Source organism: Herpailurus yagouaroundi, unplaced genomic scaffold, assembly GCF_014898765.1.
Source record: "Herpailurus yagouaroundi ecotype Mexico unplaced genomic scaffold, PumYag 222, whole genome shotgun sequence".
NCBI lineage: Eukaryota > Metazoa > Chordata > Mammalia > Carnivora > Felidae > Herpailurus > Herpailurus yagouaroundi.
In genome coordinates this window covers 1,149,291-1,162,694 of record NW_024412453.1, presented here as the reverse complement: position 1 = coordinate 1,162,694, position 13,404 = coordinate 1,149,291, and the positions used below count along the sequence as shown (strand labels likewise).

At 46.6% G+C, this 13,404-nt stretch overlaps 1 protein-coding gene across 2 annotated transcripts; it reads right to left on the bottom strand.

Annotated features, from left to right (window-relative positions):
• Positions 1-4,146: 4,146 nt before the first annotated feature.
• On the bottom strand, positions 4,147-13,404 carry NDUFAB1 (NADH:ubiquinone oxidoreductase subunit AB1). 2 transcript variants are annotated; one of them, XM_040458768.1, is made up of 5 exons: positions 13,198-13,404; positions 7,370-7,486; positions 6,137-6,224; positions 5,093-5,192; positions 4,147-4,305 (listed from the first exon to the last, which is right to left on the bottom strand). In XM_040458768.1, exons 1-4 carry the CDS (start codon positions 13,363-13,365, stop codon positions 5,101-5,103), a joined length of 465 nt encoding a protein of 154 aa, XP_040314702.1. In that variant the 5' UTR covers positions 13,366-13,404; the 3' UTR covers positions 4,147-4,305; positions 5,093-5,100. The 2 variants fall into 2 exon arrangements, with proteins under 2 accessions (XP_040314702.1, XP_040314703.1); XM_040458769.1 differs by lacking the exon at positions 4,147-4,305 and adding an exon at positions 4,816-4,958.

The following is a 13,404-nucleotide window of genomic DNA, read 5'->3' as shown; positions in this document are numbered from 1 at the left end:
GTCGGGCATCTGACCCACTAACCCCCAACTCTGCTTTGCCAGATAGTGCTCTTATTGGGGGCTCGTTGCCCTTGCCCTCCACAAACACATGAACATGGTAACCTCAGCATGGTAATCTGGGCACGTACTAGTAGTTGACTTCCATTCATTGTGAGTCTGGGGCTTTCAAATACTCCAACCTGTAGAAGACAGCAGCTTTGGCAGACCATCAAGCAAGGCTGACCTCTTGCTATATGCCAGGCCAGTGCTACTTGGAAACAGACTTGCTCCAAACACTGCCTTCCGGTCCTGTGACTTCGACTTCTTCGAGTCTTACCACATGCCAGGCACTGGGTCAGATTATGTATGTGCGTTAAGTTATATTGTCAACACTTCACCACATCCCTCGTCTCCCCCACTTAACCCAGTAAACAGGTGCAGACAAGCGAAGTGGCTGAGCCAAGGGTGTGTGGAGGCTACCATCCAGAACCCAGTTTTGCCTGATGCCCAAGTCTGAGTTCTAGATACACACCTTATTGTTGAGAACCTAGGCAAGTCCTTGGCTACTTTGTTTTCTTTCACAGATTTTCTTCTTTCCCTGGTTTAGCTAGATGTCTTAAGGGCACTAACTTGAGTTTGTAAATTGTATTTTTAAACTTTGAACCCTGACATTTGTTTTTTAATTGGCTACCATGTTAAAAATCAAAACAGTAAGTAATCCGGTACTTGATAAAATTTCAACTGGTAGGTAATTTCTCACTCAGTTCTCAGCTCTGATCCATCCTTCACTTTAGGCTTACACATGGAAGGATCCATCCTGGGAACTGAAGGTCAGGAGTTAAGGCTGGGGGCTTAACTCCATGGGGGACTTCACAGCTGGAGGGAACCAGCACGGTGTGGGGGTGGGGGGCAGGGGGGAAGCACTTCACAAACTCACCCTCCAGCCCCGTGACTCCAGTCCGGAGTTTTTCTTGAGCTCTTGCTGGTTATCAGTCATTTGCTTGGGCTAACCCACAAACAAATCCAACACGGTCCTCAACCTCAACCGAAATTCTGTCCTCCAATCTAATCCTCCTCCATTCCCTATTTGAGGCAGCAGCTCAAGCAGCACTCAAGCCAGACACTTGAGACAGACCGTAGGCTCGCTGCCTTCTTCGTCTGACCAAGTGTGGCCATTTTTATTCCCACGGTATCTTTCCAGTCTGTCCCTCTTTATCCCAACCCCCAAATCTGCATTTTTCTCATGGGCTCTTCCAGTAACTACCACGTCCATCCCCTCAGCGTACCCTCTGCATAGCTGCCAGCGTCTGAGGCCAAGTGTATCTGACTGAGTCTCCCCTGCAGAAGATCCTGTCAGCACCCTCTGCCAACGAGTTCCTTAACCAGGCTAAGGCCCTCCTTTGGGACACAATCCCAGCCAGAGTCAAGAGCCACAGGCGGCCCCACCCAGGAGCCCATGCTGTAGCGATGTCCCAGACTGAGCAAACTGACTTCCCACCTCCTGCCTTGGTACGCGATGCTCGTCGGCCTGCCTGCCCGCCTGGCCGGCTCCTGCAGAACCTTAGAAACTGCTCGGGCTTCCTTGCCCACCAGTGCTTTTCCCAAGTATCGGTGCCCCTGCTTCTGTTCCACTCCTCCCAGTTTCCACATACTTTTAAGTGTCACTTTTATATTTTTCATTTATTACACAATACATGGTATTTATAATTAAAGAAATACTGATCGGCAGAATTAAGCCAATGTATTCCTACTACATCATGGTGATCATTATTAACATTTTGGTAGGTGTTTTATAGAAACTGGATCATGCTAAACATCGATCTTTCCACGTCATTGTGTAAATTTATTTCTATTTAACCAATCTTGTATGGTTGGACATCTATCCGTATGCTGTCAGTGTACCCTTCGTTACATGTACGCAAATTTTTTCCTTTTTCAGTTTGGCAAATTTCAAACTGAACAGCGGGAAGAACAGTACAGTGAACACACGTGTGCATGCACACGCCTGTCAACTGGCCACCAGTTGTAAACGTGCTGTGTCGTTATTCTTTTTTCTTCTCTTGTGCTGATCATCTAAAAGTTAGCTGGGGACATCTTGATGCTTTACTCCCAAGTGTAAGTCTCTGTCCCCTAAGAGTAAGTTCACTCTATGTAAGGCTGTTATTAGACCCAGCAAATTGAACATTGTTTTGTCACCTATACCCAGTCCAGTTGTCCACTGAACATCTTGATCTTTTTCCCCAATCCTTTCAAGCTTCACAGTCCATGAGGTTGACATATCTCTGGTCTCTTTTAATTTAGGATAGTTGCCCTTTTTCCCCAGGGCACTGATTTTTTTTAAAGTCCCGCCTTCTCGATTGATTTCCTGGTGATTAGGTTCAGGTTAATGATTCCAGCAAAACCCGAAGGTGACGTCTCTCTCGGTTCATCAGATTGGGAGCAGTGGTGCTTGTTGGGACACTGCTGATTCTGAATAGAACGTATCACACGGATTCTGACCATCTCTTCTATGAGATGGGGAGCTGAGGACGGAGATGCGTGCTCAGGCCCCACCTGGCGAAGCGTGCCCCATCCATGGCAGGGATGTCATTGCTTCACTGGGTGAGTGAGTGCACTTGGCTGTTTGGAGGACACGGAAGAGTGAAGAGCAATGTGGCAGAACTGGACATGGGACAGGAAGCATGTCAAGACCGGCTCCACGCCACCCTCTCATCAAGGGAACTGCCCGCAGCAGATGCACAGATCCTCAAAGACATTTGTAGGAGGCCATTAAAACCAAATGCACGCAATCACATTGATTCTGTTTTAATTCACACACTTTGGAATACTACATTTCGTCTGCCTGTGGTGGCACACGAGTCTGTCAAAGAATTTTCCAACAAGTTCTTAGAGCAGAAATATCTTTGCTGTTAACACCCAGATCCTAAAATAGCATTACCAAGGAATTACCTGTGCGTGACTCCGTGAATTTTTTCCCTTATTCTGGCTCTTTGGAAACTTCCCAAGGACGTGAATGGGCATTGCACTGGCAGCGTGTGGTTAAGACGGTAGCAAAGCATTCGCTGCCAGCACTGACGTGCACAGACTTTGTGACCTCAGGCAGAAACCACCACTGATGGGTTTTTTGGCGGAATGTGCAGCTGCCAACGGGTTGAAATAACCAGAACAGTTTACCCCAGATGTTAAACTGTGGTTCATCCCAGTCAAAGCAGCTGCCTGCAGCCTATTTTCTTCCCTGTTGGCTCTCCAGCGCCCAGTAAGCAAGCAGGCCATTCCCTGATTAAATGCTGCTGTTAAGAGAGGATGCTCTTTGTGCTCCAATCCAGCATTTTCCCAAGAACTCGTAGTATTAAAACATACATATACGGCGCAACGTAACGATGAACACCAGCCTCCTGTTACTGGAAAAGCAGGTAGGTCTGCCGTCTGCCAAATGTATGAGAGCGGCAGCACAGAAGGCACTGGTGGCACCGGGTGCCCCCAGGAAGGAACCCAGGCCCAGAAGGGACTCAAGCCACCTCCTCTCTCGGCCATAAGATCCTCTCCCAGCTGAGGGTCACTCAGCCCCTGCGCTTCTGGGACAACCTCCTATTTGCCACAAGCCCTCGCTTCCCCTGCCTACGAACAAGACGTTTTGGTAAAAGTGGAGTAATTATTTTGGCAGGTCTCACACGGAACCTCATCAAGAGCGAGGCGGCTGCCGGCCTCAACCCCGAGGACCTCACACGGTGCCCGTAAGAATAGAAAGAGAAGCACTGGTACTTTCTGATGTGTGACTTACAGACTGACTGACATGTCAATCTGACCTTCCAGTAGCAAAGAGAACTTTCTGTCCTCCCAAAGTATTAAATTCTATCCATTTGGAAAGAGATCCACAGGACAGGGAGAAAAAAATTCGTTGCACATGCTGGTGTCAGCTGATACATCTGATGATCAAACTAATGGAGCCCCCCCAAATTTTTTTCTAAGGCAAAAAATCCTTTTATCACTAACACTCATTCCTTACATTAGAAGTAATGGGAGAGAAACTTATTTCAAGTACACTGCTAGAAGTTTTTTTTTTAACTCATGAATCCCAAGGACTAGCCAAACCTTTAAAAATATTAAGCAAATTCAATATACACAAGTACTTCACAGACACTGAAAAACTGAAGACTGAGAAAAATGTTGGTTTTATAGATTTATTTTCAAAGGGCAAAACAGACAATTTAAATACAAGTCTAAACAGAATCGCTCTGTCAAAGGCAGCAATAATGCCAAAACGCGTTCTCACTTCCAGACACTTGCCAGCATCTTCTGAGTCTTCTCTCAGTGAAAAAAAGGGGTCTGGCAAAAACAAAGTAAATTCAGTGTTTCTCTTTGGTGCACTGACTTTTAGGGACTTGGAGGTGCTCAATCCAGGGTAACTAAAGTTATAGATACTTGATACAATGTTTTATTTAAAAAGTCAATCACTTGATTAGAGTCTAAATAACAATAGCTAATGTCTACCGACAGGCTTCTTTACCATCAAGCATGGTTGTAAGTGATCTGCATACACTACCAACTTTCTCCACCACAAAATTCCCAGGTAGGTCCTGTCATTATCCCCATTTTACATATGAGGAAGCAGGTTTAGAGGCTAGACAGCCTGCCCAAGGTCACCAGACTTACAGACCCGGACAGAGCTGAGAATCAAGTCCAGTGTCTGACTCCAGAGTCCATCCTCTTACCCAGGAGGCCTCTCCTGCCTGATTAAGCTTCAGGCCATCTCAACTTCTGGGACATCAGGCTGGGCTGGCTTCGGGTGGGTAACTGAGGGCAGTAGAGGGCTCCGCTTCTGGGTTACCTTGCTCAGTGTTTTGTACATGACTGCTTTTATGAGGAGGGCTGACAATCAAGGAAGTCCTGTCCAAGAATGAATTGTTCACGGCCCGTCTCAAGGATAAAGATGATCACTAAGGCTGGCCCCCTTTGAGTGGCAGATAACCAGAAGGGACCTGCATTTCATAACCAGTGAAAATCTGTCAAGCGTTTCCAATTTTTCCATTTTTCCCAAGTCTTACTTTACTGAAGAACTACAGAAAGATTAATTCTATGGGAGAACAACATTCTGTTAAGTCAAATTATTTACCTGATATTTTATTCATAAACATCCTTCTTATCTGCAATGTAATCTACAATTTCTTGTGGACACATTAACTTCTCAGCATCTGTATCAGGGATTTCAAACCCTGCAAAGAAAATGTATAATGCATGAGTGTAGAAAAAATCATTTAAAAATTAAAAGCATCTAATGCTTCCTTACCACCCACAAGTACATCAAAATTCTCCAGCAACCCCAAATCCCATTTAAGTTATGGGCCAGTTATGTTCTAGACAATAGTTACATAATGTGTGTAACAGCTGGTTCTTTTTTTAAAAGATACAATTCATATGATAGAAAACCCACCACCTAAAGTGTAAAATTCAGTGGTTTTTTAATATATTCGCAAGGTTGTACAACCATCACCATTATCTAATTCTAGAACATTTCCATTACCATGTTCCCATCCTACCCCTAACTGATGCAATCGCACTAGTGAGCATAATCTCTGAAGAATTGTAACTAAGTTCTGTTCTGTAGGATGGCACAGAAGCCCCTTGGCTTTCATTCAGGCAACTTACCCAAAAACTGCTGTGGAGCCTTAAAGAGGTCTCCTGTGCACAACTGTCTGAGAAAGCCACGTAACCTGGGAGTGTGCATGGGAGGCTCCGCAGGAAACCAGGCCTGTACGTGTGTGTGTTCTGGGCACACCCAATTACTTCTCTGGGCACGGTCACTTTGGCCTAGCTACAAGAGGTGCTGAGGTGTGTTCAGCGTCTCCATAGGTGAGGTTCTGCTTGAGGTGGAGCCCCCACCTCAAGCATCTAAGTCCATCCTCCCCCAGGCCTTTCCTGGTCACTCAGCCCTCGGCACCACACCGGGCACCCTACTGGCCCTGTACCAAGTGGGTTCTAATTGAAGGCACCATCCCTAGCATTGACTTTACCGGATGCTCACCTGATGCTAAGTAAGCAGGCGTGTATGTGGCGGGGGTGCTGTTTCTATTTCTATATTTGATTCAAATCCCAATTCTGACTCCCAGCATTTCATACACCTAATTACACTGTGCAGACCCCAGACTTAGCCTTTTACCGAATTCGTCCTCCATGGCCATGATAATCTCCACTTGGTCCAAACTGTCTAAGCCCAGGTCTTTCATAAAGTGGGAATTTACCGAGAGCTGCAAGAAAGGAATGCCAAATGCAAAATTCAGTCCGTGATGACATTTGTTTCTCAAAGTAACAGGGAGGTACAAGGTCAATTAATCATTAGGTAGAAGAGGTTTCTTAAAGAGGCCATATTTTAAATAGTGATAACCAGCAGTTTATGTTTAACCTGTGACAGCATTATATCTTAACTTATTCAACCTTGTTTTGAAATGGTTAACAATATATACAAGGCTTAGCAATGGACTTCACTTCATGTATTTCACTAAGATCTTTGATTTTTGCTCTGAAAAACTATCCTGGAGATGTAATGTACAACACGGTGATTATAATAACACTGCATTGCATATCTGGAAGTTGCTAGGAGAGCAGATCTTAAAAACTATCATTATAAGAGGGGCGCCCGAGTGGCTCTGTCAGTTAAGCTACCTGACTTCAGCTCAGGTCATGATCTCACGGTTTGTGAGTTTGAGCCCTGTGTCGGGCTCTGTGCTGACAGCTCAGAGCCTGGAGTCTGCTTCAGATTCTGTGTCTCCCTCTCTCTCTGCCCCTCCCCGACTTGTGCTCTGTCTCTCTCTCTATCAAAAATAAATAAATGTATAAAAATTTTTTAAAAATGTCATAAGAAAAAAGTTTCTGTAACTATGTGTGGTTATAGATATTAACCAGACTTAACTGTGATCAATTAAAAATGTTATATAAATATCATGATGTTGTATACCTGAAACTAACATAATGTTATTGCCAATCAGATCTCAATAATAAAAACCCCTCTATCCTACCTATACAGTACATTCAGCTATTGAAGAGGGAATTTATGTACCACTGTGAGAAAAATACTAGCGGATAAATTAAAAAGCAACACGCAGAACAGTGTTTACAGTATTCTACCACTTGCGTTTTAAAAAGGGTAGGCGATAAGGATCACATAGTACATAAAGTATACATACATGTACAAATGTGTATACTTCCTTGTGTATGTACTGAGTATCTCTGGAAAGATACACAAGAACCTGGTTTCACTGGCTGCCTCCTAGAAAGGGAACCATGTGGCTAGGAGTCAGGGAGACTTTTTACTGAATATCCCTTTGAACCCTCTGAATTCTGTACCATTGATTAAATGCTAATTTAAAGAAAAACATTAAGCCACGTCAGTTACCTTTTCAGGGTCGATCTTGTCATAGAGTTTCAAGACATAAAGAACACGGTCCTTGATTCCCTCTAACGTCAAAGGGGGCGCATCACTATACTGGCGGCACAACTGTGTTACTGGAACCTAAAGCAAGGAAGGGCAGGAACAAAGCGGTGTTGAACCTAACATGCCTCTAGGTCAATGCACTAGCCCACAGATGCCTTCCACAGGGCTTCTGGCACTTCAGAGAACCCACATCCTCTGATTCTACTCTGGCCATTAGGCCACCTGGGGTCACAACGCTGGGTTGTTTCAGAAGCCCTAGCGGTTCAGCAGCATAAAAATGGGCCTCCTTTCCCCTCAGAGCCAGGACTGCCCCGTCTGGCCCAGGCAGACTTTCTGCCACTAAAACCAGATAGGGTCTGCAGATAAGTGGAAGTCTTCCTGTGGCCCCTTCTGCAGCACTCCTGCCACTATGAGGCACTGCCACTGTTAACAGGCATGCCTGAGTCAAAGTAACCCACCTGGAAAGAGCTGTCACGGTAAATGGAGAGGCAGCTCACCCTGAGGGCCACACCGCAGGTCTAAAATGGCCCCAGCAGTGATTACACTGACCTTGGCCAGGGCAAATGAGCCAACTACCAGCCCGAAGGAGATGAGGGAGCCCGACAGTCCTTATGGTCCAATTTGTTTCCCTTCAGGGTAGGCTTGCCTTACCGCCACCAGCAAAACCATGAGGCTTTCTGGGTTTTACCGTGATGGGACTGGTATCTCAAATGTCTCTGGTACTAGCCTACTTGATATTTAGCTAGGTATTAGAGTCTTGGATGGATTCTTTCACCAAATCTGAAAAGAAGTCCAACTCACAGCTCAGCGGGCTTAACGCTGTGGAAGGGACAATGCAGAACAAGAGAAACAAAACAGCTGTCTGATACTTCTGCTCACAATGAAGTCCCTAATCTGAACTGGTGTGTTTACCTTTTAAAGTTGATTTTAAACCTGCAGTTTTGAGTTCTTAGGGGAATTTCCCATAGAAAGTGGGTTTGTGTGTTGGGGCTCAGGTCCCTGAGACTGACAGAGATCTATGAAAATCATAATTAAAAATGCTGCTGAATGAACCAAACCTCTATATACCTCTATATAAGAAATATTTATCTTGCAAAAAAAAAAAAAAAATCACATACTGAAATCAAGTTTAATCAGCAAGCTATAAAGAGATTAGATGAAGAGCTTTATGGCTATTCTAAGGTATTTCTGAGTACTTTCAGAGTTTAAGAGCACTTATTATTTTTGGCTAAATGTGTAGTGTCCTTTCCTTTCCGACTGCAGTGTGAGTTAAGGAGACTGCCGCTCTGGGACCATCTCTGGGCCTACTTAACCACAATCACTAGAAGTCTCCACAAGCCACAAGTAAAATGAAGCAGCAGAAGGGACCAAAGAGAGGAGAAAGGAGTTAATAGTGGTGATGACAGGAAAGAACTTTGAGGGGGAAGGATCTGGCAGAGGCCTTGTCCGTGCACATCAAGAAGAGGTATGAGGGGGAATTCCTGCTGAGGAGGAAGGGAAAACGGAGGCTGTGCTGCAGAGCCCACGAGGGAGGAAGCCGGTGAAGGCACATCTGCACACAACTACCCAAGTGGCCCACTAGGTGTCAGCACCGTCCCCAGCAGCACTGGCAGGTGCACGCACTTGGGTCAGGTGGGCACCACATGATAGTGATGAAAATAAAAGGGTCTCCACCTGGAGAGCACATGCCAGTCCAAAATGGGGGGCTACCGTGGGCTCGGTATAGGGCAGACAGGTACAGTGGGGGGCGGCTCAGACTCTGGAATAAGACGCCTATGTTTGTACCCTGGCACTAGCTCTTTCTTACTAGCTGTGTGGCCCTGGGCAAGTTACTTAATCCTTCTATGTCTCAGTTTCCCTATCTGTAGAATGAGGACAAGCAGCAGTACAAAGCTCACAGCACTGCTTGAGGCATCACCGAGAGAGCGTGCAGGGCTCAGAACCGCCCGGCTCATCCACAGTGAGTGCTCTGGAGGCCTGCCTAGGAGGATCAGGGTAATGACCTGCCAATCTGAGGCTCTGGTGGTAATGTGGCCCCTAAGTACTTGATCCCACTCGTTCCCTCTCATGCCCCCCCACCTTCTGGTCTCTTTATGGACTTCTTACCCTAGGCTGGACTATGGCACTGCGCTAGGCACTTTACAACCATCATCTCCTTCATTCTGACAATAGTCCCATTTTACGACAGGAAACTGAGACAAAGAAAAGTTAGGAATCCAGCCCCAGGTCTCCCAGCTTGGCCTCTCGGGAGGGTCTTATTGCCTCCTTCCTGCTGGACTCAGCTATTTAAAAAGAGAGAGAGAGAGAGAGAGGCATACAGAATGGGAACGGACACCCCTGCAGTGTCCCCAACAATCAACAATGTTTTTGGTGTTGTTTTCCCCAAGATCTACACTAAACAATTCTATGTGACATAAGTCACCTCCTACAGCCATCAGAGAAGGCATTGTATGCAGGCAAAGAGTAACTACCCTCTAGACCAGTAGAGACAAATTACCTGGTTCATTTCCCTCAACATCCATCCATCCATCTCTACTCGGGCGCATCTCTGACTAAGGGAAACTGAGGAACCTCAGTTTAAAGCTAAGGAGACAGCTTCAAAGGCCATCTCTATCAACTGCCCCCCCTCCCCAAACAGCTCCATCGGGGTCGCAGACATTTTGACGTCGGTTTGGAAATCCTTACGTGTCCCCAGAACACCTGCTCGCAGACCTCTATTCCTTATTTGCCCCCTGGTGCTCTGGCCAGAGACCAACGTCCACCCTTCCCAGGGTCTCACCATCATGTTTACTGGGTCACCCAGCGTGGCTGACTGGGAGGAAAGATCTCCCTTATTCAACAAACCTTGTTTCACATTTACTCCCTGCAACCTACACAGAACACCCACATTCCTTAGCGCCCTTCACAACATGCCTACATCTACCTCAACTCGGGTCTCCCCTCCATTCCACTGGCACCCGAGGGTCAACCATAAGAGTGCCAGGCTCCTCCTGGTCTTTGCATGTGCTGTCACACCCTGGCCTGAGTGTGTGAGAAACTGCCGCCTTTGAGACCCTGCTCACCGGAGGCACTAGGTAGGTCCCTCTTCTGTGCTGTACACGCACCCTGTTCTCACACATGGCTATGTCTCAGCAGCCTGTGAGCTGTACCTCCTGTGCCTAGCACTGTGCTGTAGGCTGGAACTACAAAGATAAATAAAATATGACCGCTACCCTCAGAGGAGCTTTTATGGCGTAATGGGAAAGACCAATCCAAAGAGATTATTTCAGTTGTAATAAAAATGTAGCAAGAGCCATGACAGATGTATTTGTAGGCTGCTTCAGGAACAAAATCGTCATTCAGTCCTTGACAGGCAAGGAAGAAACAGATACCAAACCTGGAGTTAGCCCTGAAAGGACAGGGTCATTCAAGGAGGGAAGGTCAGGCCAAGAAAAAGAACTGAGGCCTCAAAGTGTAGCCGGTGTGTGTGGTAAGGAGACTGAAGGGTAAGGTGGTTCACAGACAGGCTCTGAGGCTGAAGAGGTAGGGCCCAGGGCTGCAGAGACCGGAGTAAGACAAAACAGCTGGGCTTTCCCTGCACAAGCATTCTGCCTTCATCTCAGTACCGTGCCCCATAGAACACTTTAGAAGTCTTCTTTGTGCTTTGCCTTTGACACAGTTCAGATTTGGGGCCTGCCTGGGTCAAGAATAAGACATCCAAGTTCCATTTTAGGCCACCACTGTTGTTTTTCTTACTTTCGATTTTATACTGTCATATTTTTACATCCAGGAGACCTGCTTCATAGCTCCTTTTAGGAGGCAGGAATGAGTCAGAATATAAATGAATAACTAGTTCCCCTGGAGTCAGCATAGTGGATAGATTTGAGGAGAAAAAAATCTAATGGAAAAGAATGGGTGGAATAAGCAATAGTCCAGATGAAATGAGCGAGGGCTGGAGGTGGAAGTTTGGGGTAACTGGGAGACAGGCAGTAACAAACCAAGAGAGTGAAGAGACAGACCAGGAAGAGAGTGTGGTAAGAGATCTTTGGAACTTACCAACATTTAAGGATTAGAAAGTGTCCCAACAGGGTAGGAGCAGAGAGACAGGGAAAAAGGGCAAACCACAACAAACAGTGTAGAACAATCTAGAGAACACCAGCAGGGAATGAGCTGGCAAGTTTAACACGAGGCCACAGAATGTCCAATGAGTTATTAACTAGTGTCTTTCCTTTGTATCTCTCTACCTTCAACAGCTAGAATAAGGTCTGGCCCATAGCTGTCCTGTTCCTTTGAAAGAACAAGTGTTTACTCACTCTCTCTTCAATCAGCAAAGGATGTAAGGTGGTTAAATGGGAGCACTTGGTCAAAATCACTTTGTAAATATAAATAAAATAGCTTTTCTGCTGTATACATGAACCAAGCAGAGGTAGTGGAACATCTCTGAGCACCCTTCCATTCAAGCTGTGGTCCAAGGACCAGTGGCACCAGGATCTTCTGGGAGCCTACTGTAAATGAAGACTCTTGGGCCCTTTCCCAGACACTGTATTTTAGCCCAAGTGATCTGTAACAATCAAGTCTGAGAATCAGTGCTCTATGAATAGGGGCAATCATTTTGCATTTTAACCTACAATGGAAATCCCTCTCAGGAAGAAAACACTCAACAACTCTACATACTGCCCTTTACCTCTTAACTTCAAGGTGACAGTTTCAACCTTTTGATTCAGGCAATGGGGCCAATGCCCTATGAATTAATCCATCACACGGTCATCTCAACCCTAGCCACAGAAAAGAATCACTTGGTGACTTTTAAAAACAGACACCCAGGCCCCAACTCTAGAAATAATGATTGACTTGGCCTGGGCATCCTTATTGTTCTATTCTAATGTTGTCAATACTGAAATATTGAAACCACTATTGAGTCCACTGGTTTGGGGGGGGCTCTCAACTTGACCCTGAGAGTCTATTCTACCTTAGGGCAGTAGTTCTTGATCTTGGCCCAACCCTTTAGTCACCTGGGGAGCATAAATGAAAATCCATGCCAGGGCCTCATCTCTGATAAGTAAACCAAAATGCACAGTGGTGGGGAGGAGGGGTAAGGGATTTCTTCCCCCTTCTTTTAAGCTGCTCAGGTGATCTGAATGTGCAGCAAAGGTTGAGGGTGGAAAATGACTGCCCTAAAAACAATTTCTGCCTCACAAAGGTTTCATCCGACAGAAAGGCTAAATACTGCTTTTTTTCCTATCTTTCCTTTAGGAAGCAAGTGAACAGGCAAAAGGCATTACAGGGAGAAATCCCGAATGAGAAATGCTCTGGAGAAGGTTATAGGCCAGTGTGGCTTCCTTTTTGCACCTTGTCATTAGTTTTCCCCTAGAAAGCTATCACGGTATTTGTCATTATAACTACAACTAACGGAAACCAGTATTTTGAGAGCTTACCAAGCACCGCAACTAGGTGCTCTACCTACATGCTCTCAAAATCTCGTCGCAACTCCATAGAGACTAGTACCCCAACTTTATCAGCCGTTCAGACTGATATTAGGAAGGTAATGGACTTGCTCAAAGTTTCGGAAAGTGGGAGCCAGCATTTACACCCAGGGGTGTTTGGAGGGTCTGTGCTCCGGCTCTTAAGCACTAGAACACCCGAGCTCCCAGCAGGGGTCAACCAAGCACCATGAGGTAGTGGGACAGGCATTGAGCCAGATGTCCCCTGGCCACCCCCGCCGCGGCTGGCGTGCCCCGCTGTCTGACCCCTCCCCCCCCACCCCGATCCCTGACCCCTGCCAAGCCCGCAGCAAAGTCACCGCGAGTCACCTGCGCGAGCACCGAGGCAGGATGCGGAACCCCAGGCCTCGTCCGGGCCCCCGCGGGGCAGAGGGTGTTGCTGAGCGGCCGGACTGCGGCCAGCGTGGGGACCCGGGGCAGCGGCGCGAAGGCCGCAGGCAGTCGGCGGACACAAGCGGAAAGGACACGAGCCGCCATGGCTACGCTGACCCAGGATGCACTGCGCCGCGCCCGCCG